Source organism: Aspergillus candidus (genome assembly GCF_002847045.1).
Source record: "Aspergillus candidus strain CBS 102.13 unplaced genomic scaffold BDW47scaffold_4, whole genome shotgun sequence".
NCBI lineage: Eukaryota > Fungi > Ascomycota > Eurotiomycetes > Eurotiales > Aspergillaceae > Aspergillus > Aspergillus candidus.
Window position 1 is genome coordinate 95,508 of NW_020194009.1, and position 16,950 is coordinate 112,457.

General features: G+C 48.4%; 6 protein-coding genes across 6 annotated transcripts; 5 read left to right on the top strand and 1 right to left on the bottom strand.

Annotated features, from left to right (window-relative positions):
• Window positions 1-431: 431 nt before the first annotated feature.
• flbD (putative MYB family conidiophore development protein FlbD) lies at window positions 432-2,601 on the top strand. The gene is made up of 2 exons (XM_024820808.1): window positions 432-845; window positions 1,072-2,601. The coding sequence occupies exon 2, from the start codon at window positions 1,101-1,103 to the stop codon at window positions 2,064-2,066; it is 966 nt and encodes a 321-aa protein (XP_024675457.1). The 5' UTR covers window positions 432-845; window positions 1,072-1,100; the 3' UTR covers window positions 2,067-2,601.
• A 1,978-nt stretch (window positions 2,602-4,579) lies between these two features.
• BDW47DRAFT_99086 (uncharacterized protein) lies at window positions 4,580-4,829 on the top strand. The gene has a single exon (XM_024820809.1). It carries the CDS (start codon window positions 4,605-4,607, stop codon window positions 4,803-4,805), a length of 201 nt encoding a protein of 66 aa, XP_024675458.1. The 5' UTR covers window positions 4,580-4,604; the 3' UTR covers window positions 4,806-4,829.
• A 4,266-nt stretch (window positions 4,830-9,095) lies between these two features.
• BDW47DRAFT_122498 (uncharacterized protein) lies at window positions 9,096-9,605 on the top strand (the record flags this gene model as incomplete). The annotated part of the gene is made up of 1 exon (XM_024815845.1): window positions 9,096-9,605. One exon carries the CDS (start codon window positions 9,096-9,098, stop codon window positions 9,603-9,605), a length of 510 nt encoding a protein of 169 aa, XP_024675459.1.
• An 88-nt stretch (window positions 9,606-9,693) lies between these two features.
• BDW47DRAFT_55222 (uncharacterized protein) lies at window positions 9,694-10,132 on the top strand. Its single transcript, XM_024819296.1, has one exon. It carries the CDS (start codon window positions 9,782-9,784, stop codon window positions 10,037-10,039), a length of 258 nt encoding a protein of 85 aa, XP_024675460.1. The 5' UTR covers window positions 9,694-9,781; the 3' UTR covers window positions 10,040-10,132.
• A 95-nt stretch (window positions 10,133-10,227) lies between these two features.
• Window positions 10,228-12,623, top strand: BDW47DRAFT_122499 (uncharacterized protein; the record flags this gene model as incomplete). Its single annotated transcript, XM_024815846.1, has 2 exons — window positions 10,228-10,547; window positions 12,545-12,623. 2 exons carry the CDS (start codon window positions 10,228-10,230, stop codon window positions 12,621-12,623), a joined length of 399 nt encoding a protein of 132 aa, XP_024675461.1.
• Window positions 12,624-14,340: 1,717 nt separating this feature from the next.
• Window positions 14,341-16,384, bottom strand: BDW47DRAFT_133031 (putative glycosyl hydrolase; the record flags this gene model as incomplete). The annotated part of the gene is made up of 2 exons (XM_024817725.1): window positions 14,341-15,422; window positions 15,499-16,384. The coding sequence occupies 2 exons, from the start codon at window positions 16,382-16,384 to the stop codon at window positions 14,341-14,343; spliced, it is 1,968 nt and encodes a 655-aa protein (XP_024675462.1).
• Between the last annotated feature and the right edge of the window lie 566 nt (window positions 16,385-16,950).

The following is a 16,950-nucleotide window of genomic DNA, read 5'->3' on the forward strand; positions in this document are numbered from 1 at the left end:
ACAGCTCTTGCACCTCTGGTTAGTTCCAGGGCTAGTTGATAGACTAGTACGGAGTACAGATTCATGAGGAGGGAGGTGATTGTTACTTACCGTACGTATTGAATCATTACCAACTGTAACAAAACCCCACCTGGAAAAAGAAAACAAATAAATAAATTAAAAAAGGAAAAATAGAAATAAAATAAAATCAAAAATAAAAAAAAATAAAAAAAAATAAAAACCAACAAAAGAATTAAATACAATACATAAAATCATTTTCACTCGATTTAATCTATTTTCTTTTCTGGATAGTCATTATTATTATTATTATTCCTCCGACAACTGTCAGCTCCGAGATCTTGGATCAGATCTTCTCCTATAGCATGCTGGAAGGTGTGGAGCAACAGCCTTTTTCTCTGACCCGTCTCCTTGGTCATTGTATTCTGCTTGTAGCTATAATAAATCATCATCATCCCTCCTCCTCATGCTCTATTGTCCAACTTAGTCCTCCATCACATCTCTCCTCCCCTTTCCATCCCACTCTCCCTCCGTCTGATTATATCTACCATCTGGCAGACGCACCTGGGACTTGCCAAAATCCTCCTCACTTCTCACTTCGATCCATTTCCTATACCCTGCAGCCTGATCAGTGCCATTCACACACTCCTTTGGGTTGCATTGGTTAAGACTACTCCCTCCTCATTTTCAACTCTTCCACCTACCAGACGATACTCGTATCCCTACATCGCATCCTCTTCAGCCACCTTCCATACCCTGAACGAGACCTCAACTCTACTACCGCTGCTCTCCGTGATTAGCTTTTCAAGTGCGCTAATCACGCTCGCTCACTTCTACTACTATCCACGGTACGTTACCAACCAGTCTCAAAGGAGACTTCCACCCTTCCCCCCCGCGCGCGCCCGCCTTCCGGGCAGCCGCTCGCCCTGCGGCCCTACCGTGCCTGAACTTTGTCGCCAATCCATTTTAAACCCCCTCTTTCCCTGCAACACTTGTTATTTTCCATTCTCCCCTTCAACCCTCTGATTCTGGTTCTTGTTTGCATTTGCGATCAGTCCTCTAATTTCACTCCAGAATAAACTGCCACTATTCTCATCCAAATAATGGCTCCCGCTCATCGCAGAGGACCTTGGGTTCCCGAGGAAGACCAGCTCCTCCTCCAACTGGTTCGCGAACAGGGCCCCAACAACTGGGTCCGCATCTCACAGCACATGCACTACCGGTCTCCCAAGCAATGTCGGGAGCGCTTTCACCAAAACCTGAAGCCGTCTCTAAACCGTGAGCCCATCTCCGCCGAGGAGGGGCTGATGATCGAGCGCATGGTCAACGAGATGGGAAAGCGCTGGGCCGAGATCGCACGACGACTGGGTAACCGCAGCGATAACGCCGTGAAGAACTGGTGGAACGGCAGCATGAACCGCAAGAGGAGGGGTCTCCCGACTAGCCCTCACCATTCCACCTCCCGCACCTACAACGGCCGCATCGAAGCCCCTTATACGCGGGCCTCGATGGGATTGAGCAGTCCGACCAGCCAGTCTCGTTTCTCGCCCATCTCCCATAGCCGTCCCTTCAGCTCGTGGAAGTCCCCCTCGCGTCGGGGCTCTTGCTCGACCGCCTCAGTCGACTGTCCCCCGCAGTTGACCCCGATCTATACCCTTCCCGCCCTCAACCGCCCCATCGAGACCCCTCTGACCTCCCCTGCCTTCTCCGAATCCTCGAACACCCTCTCCATTGAGCCACCTTCCATGATCTCCGACCACAACTCCGTCTCCTCCGCGTCTCCCCGAACCGTCTCCTCCCCTCAGCTGCTGCCGCTCCCCGTCGACCCCCGTCAGCACTATGGCGAATTCCGCAAGCACACAGACGACCTATACTACAGCGGGTATCAATTGCCGAAACCCCTGGAGCCTTGTTCCGAATTTTCTCTGAAGCAGCGGTGGATCGCGGATCACCAAGCCTGGAACCGTCCTTCCTCCCCGTTATCACAGCCTTGGCATGCTCATCCCGAGCCTGCGCGGCCTGAGTCGTCACGGGATTCCCGGATGGGTCTGGATGCACTCTTGAATTAACGGCGATGGTTCCTATCGCTTGATGACCGTATGACTTTCCTTGCCTGTGCTACTATTTTTCTCTTGTTATCTATTGTTTTGTCTTCTTGTATATGTGAACCCGACCTATGTCTGTCCTTAATCTTTTTTCTCCTTTTCCTGTGACTCTCTTTTGTTCTACATGGTGTACATCTAACCGGCTTCTCTTTCCACGGCGGGTCTCGTGGAAAATCTTGATAATCTTCTACTGGCGACTCGAGTCTGAAAGCCACTGGATGATTTCCCGAGAAAAAAAAGCAAATGAAAAAGAGAAAAAAAAATACTCTTGGGAAAATTTTACCCTAATCACTGATTGTTTTATTCTGGTTTCGATGGGTAATGTGACATGGTGGAAAAGGAGTATTGGCTGGGTTGTTTATAGAAAGGAAACTGGGGATTCGGACGCGGAGTGATGGATGGATTACCACCACTGTACTGATGTTTAAATTCCGGAGATTATGTGCAAGTGACCCGATTTGGCTGGGATGGATTTAATAATACCCTTTGAAGCAGCTCACTATTGTCTTTGATTCTACCGTAATAGTAATCAAAAAATCAATCTAAATTTCCCGAATCACATTCAGATCAATAAGTAGATACTAGATACCTAGGTAGTAGGTAGATCCAACCAGACACTGCTCTACTATAGTTCAGCTAGGAACCGCCTAACTTTCTCAGCTCCGGTCGATCCATCCATCGACCACCGACATGGGTAAAGCAAGGGATACACCCACTAACGAGCAGGACCTGCCCTGCTTTGCTTACCTTCCGTCGGTGGCTGGCTGTCACTGAACCGAGCAGCTGGCTAGCTAGCTAGTCCCTGCTGCGGTCTGTGAGCGAACCGAACCGAACCCACCACGGGAGGATATTCACGAGGGTGTGAGGAAGGAAGGGGGGGGAAGGGGCTGTCTCTGTGGGATGTCGTATGGAGTAATAGTAATAGTAATAGTAATAGTAATGTATGCATGTATTAAATCGGAGGTTTTGAGGGGCGACACGACACCATCCTTGTGTATTTTTTATTCCTTAGAGAGAAATCAATAGTAATGGGAATGACTACCTGGTCACTTAGTAGCTATATTATTCTAACAATATCAAAGTGTGAATATGAGAAATGTTGAAAAACATCACATTGTTATTAATCAAAGAAAAGAACGATAGAAAAGTAGTTCATATGCATGCAACACCATCCTTTGGGAAACCCAAGATCGATAGGTCTCTTCGTAACCCAGCTGGCATGACACCTACCTCGCTACCTAGCCTGGTGCTGCTCAAAACGAGCGGTGATTCGAAGAGACCGGGGTGGTGTTTATCCAATGGGTGGGAGAAGCGAAGATACCGTAGGGTAGTGGTGGTGGAGGGTGGATGGATGGATAGGATGGTTCATGCATTGCTTCCCTCCACCACTTTTTTCTTGCCACCCCTCCTCTGTGCCTCCTGGGGGCAAAAAGAGATCCTGCTAGGATGTGAGTACACCCCCTCCCTCCCCTTGGCTTGCTGGACCTGGTGACTGTTCGGGTTCCTTGGGTACTTTCCCACCGATCATTTTGATTATTGGGGTAGTAAGGCTTTTGGGTAGCTTTTTTTTTGCTGTTGACCTTTTTTTATTATTTTACTTTGTTCAATTTGTTTAGACGTGTAAATGGTTTGAAATGTTGATAGAGAGATGGAGCTAAGAGGGTTATTTCTGTATCGTGTGGTAGATTGTGTACTTGGGTATCTTACCTACCTACGTAGCAGATACCCTAGGTAATGGGTGTAAGTAAGTGGCTATGTCTCTTCCATAAACCTACAATATCTACGTTTATGCAGCAACAAAAGCTAATTCCCCGGTAAATCCATAGCTCGACCACGGACTGCACAAAAGGATAAAAGTAATGCTCGTGACCCTATCTGGCAATCCGTTCCCCCCTACTTACCTCTCCCGGGGCCATCCGCTGCAGCCCCCTTGTTGTGCGAGTCGGCCGGTTGTCATTTAGTCAATTAGATCTTGCTTTCCGGACCCCCGCTCCCTCCTCTTCCTCGTCTTCCTCCGGAGCTAGAGCTAGATCAATATTAACGGTCATGATGGCGGAGGGACTTGCGGGGTAAGCTGCTGCTTTTTTTGGCTTGAGGTTGGGTGACACTGTCTTTGATGGTTTACGTTTACATGTAGGGATTTTGTGTGTGCGTGTGTGTGGAGTATATTTCGTTTCGTCTCCTTTTCCCGTTTCCGTGCTTGAAGAAACCGGATGGTAAGGTATCCATCCATCCATCCATCCATCCATCCACTTTACAGTCCGAGCGGGGATATATGACTCGCAACGCCACTTTCACAAGGATAAAAGAAGTACAGACGATGATCAATAACCAGAGGGGATATTCTAACAGAAACAAAACACGAAAACAAAATAAAAAATAAACCTGATAAATCACTGAGTCGAAGAAGGGGTGAAATCCCCACAGAGTACGTGCCACAAGACAGTCCACCCAGCCTGGGCTTGTCACCGTTTTCCGCCTGGCCACTAGTTCGTGGCAGAGATGGTCGATTGGCTGTCTCTGCTGGTCCTGACTCGCGACACGGCCAGCTCAAGCCAGCGAGTGGCCCTGTGCTGCCGATCACACCTAGACGCTCTGCGATCTGACCTGGCTGGTTGGGTCCACTCTGGATGTGTCTACGGGTATTCAGTATTGATAATACGGATACAATGCCATGGGAAAAGGAGGTATAGGTATGGGTAGGGAAGGACCAGTGTATGTGTGTCAGTTCCTTTCCGGGATGTTTGAACCGAGTGGTGATCTACTCGGAGACAAAGGTGGATTGTACGACATACTATCCGTATATAGGTTAACCCTAACAATGGTCCCTCTATAGCTGTCAATCTCGACAAAGAATGGAACAATTGAATTCAAGCCTCAACAATGCCAACGACACGACAAGGGCAACGACATCCGTCAACAGGCTCAACACTCTTCCCTAAACCAGCCAACCAAAAGCCAACTGAGACATCCCATCCATACGAACGATGATCTCTAACCTTCCCAAACTAAGGCAAGTCAAGTAAGTTAATCTCAGGATCCGATCCTGGAGCCATGATTTGGAATACTGGTCACTAGCGTCGCGATTGGGGCGGAGCTAGTGGGATCCTTTCCAGCAAGCAACACGCCGTGACGTATTGTACTACACTTCGACGTCTACGTCTGGTAGGTCCTACCTTACCCTCGCAGGAGGGGGTTCCGATGCATCGTGAGGATTTGATAGTCGCCTGGTGGGGGTCCTTGACCGTTGTAGACATGCGATCCTTCATACGCCGGACATGACTCGATCGAACCGGGTTCAACGCCCGGTAGTTCCTTGTTGTACTTGGACTCACCTGTGATTGATTGAGTACGGGGCGCTGGAAGGTGATGGATCTTTTCGTTCTTTACCAGTCATACTGGTATATTAATCATATATTAATTTATATTAATTGCTGGAGGACTGCATACCCCGTGTCTTGCTGTGATCTGCAGTGTACTGTATCTGTACCTTTTTTTAGTCGTCCACTCCTGGTATGAAGCTTTCTTTTTTTACCCTTGTTATTTTGCATTTAGCAATATATTTATTTCCTAAACACAAGATTCAAGTGGGGAATTACGAGCTTGCTCCTTCGTCTGCCCCTAGAGGTCACTAGGCTGATCACATTGTTAGACCTGCAGAGAAGGGTAAGGGTGCCTTGCACGTTGCAATCCATCCCGGGGTTTCCCCTGGCCGGTAATTTTTGGTAACTTATGCCACATTACATTTCATACACATACATATTTACATACTTACATACTTGTCTCTTACTGTCATAAATACGGAGTACATACATCCATATCGTATTCTCCAAACTACAAGGCAAAACGAACATACTTTATACTTCATCATCGAGGAAAGCAAGCGATCATAATCATAGCAGCTGAAAGAATCCACTATTGTGTGTACAGGCCTGCCTAACTGTCCATCCTTGTAGACAGGGATGGTCTGTCCCAGGTTAATTAGACTATCAACGTTCGACGTCAACTAATTCGAGAGCTTACCAATCCGAAGCGCCCACTGCATTGCAGCTGGGATCATCTCACTGCAGCATGCGCAAATACGGATACAATCCTAGAATACGATACGAGTCGTGGTTCATTTCGTATGAAGATCAACGGGAGTCTGGACTTGTCGTAAATCTCCCAAGTACTGTATGGAACGTACTTTATTTATTTCTCTTTCTCTTTTTCTTCTTTTCGATAATGTCATTATCACTCTCATTAAAAAAAACCACAATCTCAAACCCAAGGATAGACATTATACAACCCTAGCGCGATACCCGATCAGGAAAACGCAGACGTTGCCCGCCGGGCTACACCCATCCCCTTACGTGGTTCCCGATCCTCACACAAAACTCTATGTAAAACACGACTCGGTGAGTGGCGAATGCAATCCAATCCCAAGAAGAAAAAAGAAGCAAGTCATGATGATTTTCTGGTGGTCCCAGCTTTTGCGCGCGAAACGCTCCCAGTGATTCCAGGTCGTGTGGGTGTGTGGCTCCTGATGTTGAAACGGCTGCACCGAAGTCGGTCCTTCGCAGCTCCACAGAGGGGACGAGGGAACTGAGTCGTGTTGTGCTGTCGGGCTTACTTTTCCGGTATACTGACTCGGTTCATCTACACTCATTCGTTGTTCTTGTTTTTGTCTCTGTACGGTCATTCGGTGAGACGCGGTGGATGTTGGACTACTGGATATCTTTTCCGTTTTGATATGCTTGCCTTCCAATGATGCTGCTTGATTGTGGTGTCTGGCGGTATTGTATATTGCAGGTAGTGACTGACTTTGTACTGTCATTTGTTTAACTGTAACCAGCACTGACAGGCCCCATCGTTATGTCAAACGCAACTAGCTTGTGCGGCTTCCATGTGGTGGGTTAAGCAGGGCAGTGAGTGCGGAATGCCAGGTAGAATAGCTTCCAAGGGGGCCTGCCAGGCGGTATCTACAGCACTTTTGTCTATGCAATACATATAGATTATTGAATATTAAGGCACGCAATCGAGCACCATGTTGACTGATTTTCAGCATTTAAATTTTATCTATGGATGTTCTTGTCACTGGTAGTAGTGCGTATAAGGAGTGGTTTAGATGGCTATGCCACACCTATGAAACATAAGTTGAGCATTGTGATATTCACTTTGAGTGTCTTCTGTCCAATGTTACAAATATATTTGATTTACAGCTCCTAACGGAGTCTATCACAGCTTTTGTATTTTCAGATACCCAGTCTCTTCACTGCAACTCAATCCCAGCTGGATGATATGATCTTTTTGAGTTTCAATGAGAGGCACCGACGCTCATACTAGGTAGTATAGAGGCAGCTGTTTTGCAATGTCTCTGTACCCCAAACAGGCAAACCTGAAGACCAATCCCAATCACTTGAATCTGGAGGACTTGAAAGAGGCCTGTTACTACAATCTTGATCTAGACAATGATTATATTGGTGTGTGAATATACTATGTGCCATAGCTTTAGCTGCCTGCTTAAGTGGTATCAAGGAATTACTTCACAAGCTGTATCATGCTTCTGTAATCACTCAACATGAACCTACAATGAGTAACAGAAGATACTGTATAGCTGTAGTGAATTGCCCTCTACTTTCCTTCTATGAAACGGTGAATAGATTCTGTAGATTTCGATGGGTGAATACTCCCACGATGGAGAAGGGGGACCCTTTCCTTTTCATCTTTTACTTTTTACTTCTGTCTTCTCTTCTTCTCTCTTCTACATCTCTCTAAACCTCAGAAAGAAAAAGGAAAACCCAGTTCTTACTAGATCTTTAAAGCTTCATCTCTTTTGGCATATCCTCTTTCACATCCAAGTCTCATATTCGCGTCTCTTGACCCCATTCAGTACCTCCTCTTTTCAACAGCCTCTTACTCTTTGCACTTACTATCCAGTAATCTGCCATTATTCAAAACCAGGTAAGTATCTCAGCGTCCCAAGCCGTGGTAGATTGATCATAGTAATCTCCAATTCAGAAGTCACCAATGGCGGGTTCCCGTACGAAACTCAGCCCAGAGGCTCCAGAGTTTGTCTACCACAGCGGTAAACCTGGTCCCATGGAAGTCCTTGAGGAAGAACTGTCTGCCCAAGATGCAGAACAGGCAAGCTATCCCAGATAAGTCACACATAGTACAGCAACTTTCTAACTCAATCTACTAGGGTGACAACGACCAGAACTTCGATGAGCCAAGGGCAAGTTTGCCAGGCGCCAGATCGACCATCCATGAGGTAATTTTTCTAATATTTCCAACGTTTTTTTCAGGAATCGGTCCTAATATCAGAACCAAGGCGAGCCAAATGATACACACGCTGGTGACAACTCTTTCCCGGTAGGTCACTATCATTGCTTCGGTGTGGTCCCTCAAGCAAAACCTATGAAAGCGGTTTCACAGTTTCTGGAAATATTGGGAACGCAGCCCCAGGAGATATCCACGTCATCCTCTACGGAAATCCTTTCAAGAAGTTGCTCAAGGACGCCGAAACCTCCGCTACTCACTCTGGGGTGATCAATTTCGACGTCAATGATGCACCAGTAAGGCGCTAGACAGATGCTCTGGTGAGGCTTCAGTCGAACGAAAACGGGGCTGGTCGGTGGCTTGACCTCCTTCTCAATCAAGAACCCAACGCATTGCCAAACGTAGACTTCCTACGGGGCAGAGACGTCAAAGTCATCAGCTCTGCAGTGGGTCGACTGCTTAGTCTAAAGCATTGGAATTCCCAACAAAAAGCCATGTTTAGGTCCCTTCGCATGACGAAGGGGGGTTGTTCCATTTTGGAGGGCTTCCCGGGGTGCGGCAAGACCACTGTCCTGGCCGCGACGGCGATCTTGCTTTACCACTGCGGCTTCAACGTTCTTCATGTCGGGGCAAGTAACGCCGCTGTTGATGCTTTGGCGGATGCGCTTACCGCACTGGAACCCACATCGTACGTGTGTATTCGTCGTGCAGAAATCGAACAAAGAGCCAAAAATGTCTGCCAACCCGCGTGAGCCCGGTGAAGTCGAGGAGGCGAACTCAGAACTCGGAAAGCACATTTCACTAGTCGGCCTCCTACAGACCCTCAAGGCAACACTATCCCAAAATGTCGAAGGGAATCCCGAGTATAGTCTATTGGCACATGTGAAGCGGAAGTGTACCGAAGGAGTCGCCAATGATGAAGTATATCTGGTGAACGTTGCGCCACGAGCACTGATACCGGACTCTGGAATCCCGGATGGAGAAGTGGACCCGAATACACATGACATCCAAAACGCTTATGAGGTCGTTCAAGAATATCTATCGCAGCCAAAAGCTCCACGCCCGGGTTCGGCTTCCCCGGAGGATGACAGCGAATGGCTCCCACGGGAAAGTGCATTCGAGAAATGCTATGAAAGCGTCGCGGACGTTGTGGTACAAGAAGCGTCTATCTTAGCCTGTACCAAAATCTTGCTGGCTTGCATCTTGTCAGAAGAAATTTTGGCGCAAACGGCGAAAGTATAGTTGTCATTGCGGATGAAGATGGGCAGGCTTTAGAACCAGACGCGATAATCCCACTCGTGTCCCTTGATAGGTCACACCTCGTCGTTGGAACGATTCGAGGAGGCGACCGAGGGCTTCTCGCTTCTCTCGCCAATACCGCAAAGGAGGTTCCTGGTTACAATGAATTCGGGTGCCAGATGGGTAGATCACTCTTCGATAGACTCTGTCGTGCCCGGTTCCCAGTGCATGTTGTCTCGAGACAAGATAGGATGGATCCCCGTCTCTCCAGATTTCCATCGCAATTCACATACTCTGGCGGGATGCCCGATGACCCCAGCGTGAATTCCATTTCGATCAGGGCTGAGATCGCCAATGCTCTTCGAGATCGGATAGAGAAGAAAGCATCAGGTGCAAATTTCGAACACGTGGAATTGATCGGAATTGATCGGAATTGATCGGAATCGTTGTCACTGACGGCGCAACATCCGGAAACAGCCAAAACCAATCGAGATCAAACATCGAGAATGTTGCTGTTGTCATGGATCTCGTTGAATTTATCGTCCGCCGTGGTGGACTGGGAAGCATGACCTGCGCCATCATCACAATTTACTCAGATCAGAGAAAATAATACATTGGGGGGATGATGCGTCTGTCCGAGAAGCTCGACATTGCCTGGAAGCATATGCCTAAAGTTGCGACAGTGGATTCCATGCAAGGCCACGAAGCGGACCTGATCATGCTAGATTGGGTTGTCGTCTCGGGGAAACAGTCTGGCCTCTGCTTTGCGGCTGATAATCGCCGCGCGAATGTCGCCCTCGCGAGAGCAAGGTCGTGTCTGATTGTTGTTGCCAAGGGGAAAGTTATCAACAATGGCCACCTCAGCGAGGCAAGGCCGAGGGAGTTCCACCCGGAGATCCTGGCTCATTGGCAACATCTCCTCTACAACGATTTGATTGTGGACGTGTCTGCTGCCGCTCTGATGACATGATGGCGAGGACGCCGGTGCGTGGTGATGGGCAAAGCTACTTGATGGTTTTGTCTCTCGCTACTCGTGGTAATTTCGAAAAATAAAGATATTTATAAAAGAATATCAGCCACTGCACCAAAATACTGAATCGATATAAGTTCGTATTCAACATCACAATATGCAACATCTTAGGGCCTTTGGGCTCTCTTGCCTTCAATTCTGCCTCCTTTTTGTTATTCCCTCGAATTTCGACCTCGTTGGTCCTTTTGTCAGCATATTCGTTCTATCTCTGTATGTGTGCATTGCCCTTATGGAAGGAATGCTTTTGCTCTTTTGTGGTTCCCCCATTGCGGTTTCCAATTCAGAAGACAATCCAACATTATTTCTACGGTTAGTTGATCCATGAACACCAAAAACCATCTTACCATCCACGCCATCTCACATCTGCGAAGGCATTTACTCTCTCTTTTCCTGATATCAAATTAACGTCAATCAGAGTCCGTGGCGGAAATTACAAAGTTGACAAAGATAAAAAGTAGTATGCTCCTCTTCTCTAGCCTTTGGTCATGCTTATACTGACCATAGATACTACAGCAGTGAAGAACCCCAGTCCCCGTTCCCGTCTCCGGCCTCGGAACCACACCAGATGGGGGTATATATATATATATATATATACATATGTATGATCACTTTTTGATCAATTTCACCACCGCCCTGGTGGAGATCCATGGTTGCGAACATTTCAGTAACCATCCTGAGCATACTGGGGTCGGGTTTAACCATGTGGTTATGGTTCCTCTTACGCAATCGGTGCGTACAAATATAATATGGGTCCCCGAGTCATACGTGCTGGATACAATTATTAACTTGACTTATAGGTACGGCCTCATAGAGGCCAGTGTCACTCGCGTGGCAAGCACATCCCAAGAATTTTTACAACTGGTGAACAGACGTGGTATGATAATTTTCTCTAGCCTTTAATACTGTTTATACTGACCTTGGGTACCACAACAAGAGCCACGACCGCAGCACCTCCCCCCCTCTCTCTCTGACAGCAGCTCTCTTTCTATCTCCCTCTCAGTTTCCCTTCTTCATTCCAACATGCCTGTTTTGCCAAACACCCCAACACAAGCAGCAACTACAGCACCAGCATTGTCGCAATCATCTGGGCCCTGGTGGACTGTTGTGATCAACAACTCAGTGATAATCAGTCTCACATGTCTTAGTATCACAATAGGACTTTGCGCCTTTTTTTGTCTGAGATCAAAGTGAGTAAAAAGATAATTAGATCCTTGAGTTATACGTGATAAATATAGTTATTAACTTTACTCAAAGATTCCCAGCTTCTGATCTCACAATTACGCGTCAAGCAGAGTCTGCCGCGGAGTTCCTAGAATTAACAAAAATGAAACGCAGTATGCTACTCTTCTCTAGCCTTTAATCATGCTTATACTGACCTTAGGTACCACAACAAAGGACGCTCCCGCCGGCGGTTCATACTTTGGCCCCCCAGATATACAGACTGTATCAAACGCGGTAATATCAAAAAGAGGATATCGGTGGATCCGGACTCTGGTTAGCGCAGGCCAACTGATCGATTCCAACCGATGTGCTGAGATCAGCCCCTGCACAAGTGGCATTGATTGGCTGCCGGAAGATCTCGGAGTTGCACCCTTGATCGGCTAGGCTTGGAGGGGTTTACTGTACCCGCCTTACCGGTCCGCCCGTGATCGGCAGAAGAGACAATTATTTATTGAGAATAAAAAGATTGGTGTGAAATATAGTACCGTCGTGATATATTACCTGTTTTGTGTGGGTGCGTTTGCTTTTCAGCTGGTCTTTTCTTCGTTTTCTTCTCGCTTTTTTCTTGTTTATTCGTTCTTCTTTTTCATTGTTATTGACCAATTTTTAGACCGTTGAATTATTAGCATAATACTCTCATAATAATCTCAACATTCTATTCAATACAGTGTCATCCTAACATCCCGTGCAGCTGTCAGTCGACCCATCCCACCCACGATGGCGTCCCCGATACTCCCAGCAGCAACAAGTACTGGCTCCGGCCACTATAAGGCCTCCCCCTGCCTTAGTTCCGAGACCAAAACAAGCGTGCAATACCTAATACAAGTCTCGACTAACCCGAGCATCCCTGTTCGGACGACAATCAGCGGCAGAGGTATTTGTCACGGTGGAGCTGTCTCTGTTCAACGTAACCGTCTCTATGGACGAGAAGGTGCGTCGGTGGGGACGGCCACACCATCTACTCGGCACGACAGAGTCATGGCCACGGACAAATCAGGTCCTCAATCTTGAGGATGCGCGTCGAAAGGCCCAAGCACAAACCACTCCGGCCAGAATAGTTCCTGCCCTGACCACGTGGACTTTTTGTCACATACGGGCCGTTGCCGTTGGCTTTCGTACCGTACCGTACCGTATCGGCTTTACCGAGCATATGGACTGACTCGCTAACGGTTTTTGGCAGACGAGCCTGGACCTCCTGGTTTGATTTGAGTTGATTGAAATTAATTGGTATTTTTATTATTCTGAATTTATTAATCGATGTACTTCATCCCTTATTTCATATTTATTTATTATATTACGATCACAGGATAATCGGTGTATCCAATTGCTCCATCCCCATCGGCTACTTTCAACGCCCGGGCGACCAACTATCGATTTTGGCAAACTTAATTTGTCCCTAGAAATTTTGATTTCCATTCTCCCCGTTGAACAAGGGTCAAACCTCCCTAGCCAATGATTCCCCCGGAGCATTGGCTTCCCTCACCCCAGAATCCATGTCCAATCTAATCCCCGATACAGGGCTCTCTCCCCCAGAAACAACGCTATTTCCTCCCCGTCCCGAAGCCACCGAAGAACCTTTCCTGCGCGTGAGTGGACAATCATATCTCTGCGCGTTGCATGCGGCGCCTTTTGATTCCAGCTTGGTCCCCGGCGTGTCGCCTGGGTGGGTTATTGCTTGCAAATACAAATACATCCCTGTTGACTCCACTGCTGGACCCCACTGGGTTATTGGGTGCCATGTTTCTCCCCTATCGCTAAGACGGATATGCTCGGATGAGAATGGTTGGGTGGATGGGTCTTCTTGATTGATCGATCGATTGATTGATTGAGATGCAGTCGCTTCCACATGCCGAGCTTGCCATAGCTGTCTCGACTTGACTGTCATGGTTCGAGGATGTTGTGGCTGGCTGGATGGCTGCTGGCCGGAATGGCCGAGATGAGCGAGGCTGAGCTGATCGACGAGAGAGGAAGTACTTCATACGTACCCAAACTTTTCAATTTGCCGTTCACCGCCGTGGCCAGCTTGGCCGCCGTGGCCTTCCAAAGGTTGACTAGACCTAATGTCACTAGTCAGTATAAGCAGTATCAAAGGTAAGAGAAAACTAGCATACAGACCTTTTGGGGTGATTGACTGCTCGATTTCTACTTGACTCGGCAACTCGTGTTGTTGTGATTTCGGCCATCTCGTACCTACGTAAAAGTGAAGTTAATAATCATATCTAGCATGTATAACTCAAGGACCTATATCATCTTTCTACTTACTTCTTTCCTGAAGAGGTGGCTATTTATAGCATTGTATACAGGATTGTATCAACTCTGGAAGTGTGCATTATAAACGGAGGAAATTACTGGATTGTGCTTGACAGGATTGGGTCGAATGAGGATGCCCAATCTTGGTAATTCTTTATGACAAGAGGAATACTTAGAAGATATTGCAATCGGCACTGCATCAAAACACAGATAGTGCTAAGGCAGAAAACAATATATCTAGATACGAACGAAAACTGGCATCGTGTCTATCGGACAATCAACCTCCACTTCATGCCCTCCCTCGTGAACACGTTCCTCCCCCCACAGCTTCCACGACGCTCCCTGCGGGAGATAAGCCCTTGTCTTGCGTTGTCCGGCCTCGAGAACCGGCACAACGAGATACTTAGAGCCGTACAAGTACTCCGTCTCGACGTCCCAGGCTTTCTTATCTTGCGGAAACTCATAGAAGAGGGTGCGGATGACCGGCGTGCCCTTCTCGTGGGCCTCCCGCATCAGACCTCGCGTGTAGTCGCGAAGCTCCTCACGGATGAAAATGTACTTCTTGCATATCTCGTAGATTTCCTCCCCGTAGGACCAGATCTCATTGTCGCCTCCCTCGGCCGTCGGCTGCCCCGCTGGCTTGGGCTCCCTGTCCCCGTGCAGGCGCATCACGGGACAGAACGCTCCCCACTGGAACCACCGCGTGAATAGCTCCCTGAACGCTGGGTCGTCTGGGTTGCCGCCGTGGAATCCCCCGATGTCTGTTGTCCACCAGGGGATACCGGCCAGGCCCATGTTCAAGCCAATGGCCAGCTGGTTGCGGAAGGCGCCCCACGACGACGCGATGTCGCCGCTCCACACCAGCGCGCCGTACTTCTGACTGCCGGCCCATGCGCTGCGTAGTAGATTCACGATATTGGTCTGTCCCTCTGCTTCCATTCCTTCGTAGAACCCCCGTGCGTATTCCTTCGGGAAGATGTTTCCGATCTGGAGGTTGCTGCCGGCGTGGTAGCGGTAGATGTCGAAGTCGTAGATGGAGTACTCGGGCTCGGCCTCGTCTAGCCAGAAGACTTTGATGCCCTTGTCGTAGTAGTGCTTTTTGGCCTTTTCCCAGATGTACTTTCGGGCTTCGGGGTTCGTCGCGTCGAAATGCGTCACGTCTCCGTCGCATTGCATGGCGACTCGCATGCCACGGTCGTGCCGGATTAGGAGTCCTCGTTCGAGCATCTCGGGGTAGTTCTCTGAGAGGTTCTCGACCGTTGGCCAGATTGATACCATTAGCTCGACGTTCATTTCTTTGAGCTCCTTGACCATCGCGTCTGTGTGGGGAGTTAGCTTTCGTCTTGTTTCTAGTGATTTGTCTCGCTTCAAGTGATGCGGACTGGATCGCCATACCTGGATCCGGCCAGAATTTGGGATCGAAACTCCATTCTCCCTGGTGTTTCCAGTGAAAGAAGTCAACGACGATGACGTCCAACGGAACCTTGCGTCGCCTATGCTCACGCGCCACTTCAAGCAACTGCTCCTGGTTCCAGTAGCGAAGTTTGCACTGCCAAAAGCCCAGTCCGTACTCCGGCATCATGGGAACGTGACCGGTCACCTTACTGTAGGCCTCTTCAATCTCTGCCGGAGTGTCGCCTGCAACTACCCAGTAATCCAATGACTTTGTCGAAAATGCCTCGAAGCTCATGGTGTTTGTCCCTAGCACAGCCCGCCCAAGGCCTGGATTATTCCACAGGAAGCCATACCCGAGCGAAGAAACAGCAAACGGCACACTGGCCTGGGAATTGCGGTGCGCTAGCTCGAGATCGGCCCCTTTCAGATTGAGGAAGGGCTGCTGATACTGGCCCATGCCGAAGATCTTCTCCTTGGGGTCCAGCGACTCAAACCGCATCGTGAGATGGAAGTCCCCTCCCAGAATTGGCCGCAGCTCGCGGGACTCGACCTCCAAAGCGCTGCATTTCGGGTCGGTCGGATCGCGGCGATGACGTGCGTACTCTTCCAGAAGTTTGTTTCCCTTGGAATCGTATATGATTATCTTGCCGCGGTGGGAGACCGTTGCTTTGATATTGCCATTGGAGATGCTGGCATCCTTGCCGGCTTGGATGTCAATTGACGGTGGCTGGGCTAGGTTCGTCTTTTCAGACAGAGCCCAGTCTTCAGTCGGCATGGATGCCTGCTTTGTGGCTCTGATGCGAAACGCATTCTCGCCCCATGGCTGTATCCAAAGGAGATGGTCGTCAAATCGAAAGACTAGCTTGTCGTCTTCGGCGAAGAGCATGATGGGAGAACAGATGAAAGCTTGTTATTGAAAGGACAATTGGTTTTGATTGACCTGAGAAACCTGGAGAGTCCAAATCTGCAGTCGCATCTCAACGGACTGCTGGTCAGTTAAGAGCAACAGACTTCTATTGATTTGCTTCGTCATTTCCCCTCATCGATCCGCATTTCCCCAACTGCAGTACAACCTGTTCCATAAGAGTAGGCCAATCCCCAACTTCATGCACAGACTTTGCCCCGCTGCAGTCGTGTCACCAAATCCTGAACCCATTAGCTGCCGTGCTCCTCGTTAGTTCCCCTCGTTGGATGGACCAGCATGAGTGGTGGGATATTTCATGTCTCTGAGCATGACCCGTTTAAAATACCCCGTGCAGCAACTGACATTAACACCGGGAAAACACTTGGTCAAGATCGAGTTGGGGATTATAGCCTAAAGTCTTGATTAATTGGCCAATAAATGCGACGGCCACGAGGCGGGGAAAGCACCGTGATTTAAACGACTTGACCACGGGTTAGTGTTTTGTTTTCCGCATTGTCTCTTCATCCACGATTCCTGGGCTTTGGCCT

Bases quoted from the DNA above. Each gene is read 5' to 3' on its own strand.
- flbD (XM_024820808.1), top strand. From the start codon at position 1,101: ATGGCTCCCGCTCATCGCAGAGGACCTTGGGTTCCCGAGGAAGACCAG.
- BDW47DRAFT_99086 (XM_024820809.1), top strand. From the start codon at position 4,605: ATGGTCGATTGGCTGTCTCTGCTGGTCCTGACTCGCGACACGGCCAGC.
- BDW47DRAFT_55222 (XM_024819296.1), top strand. From the start codon at position 9,782: ATGGGTAGATCACTCTTCGATAGACTCTGTCGTGCCCGGTTCCCAGTG.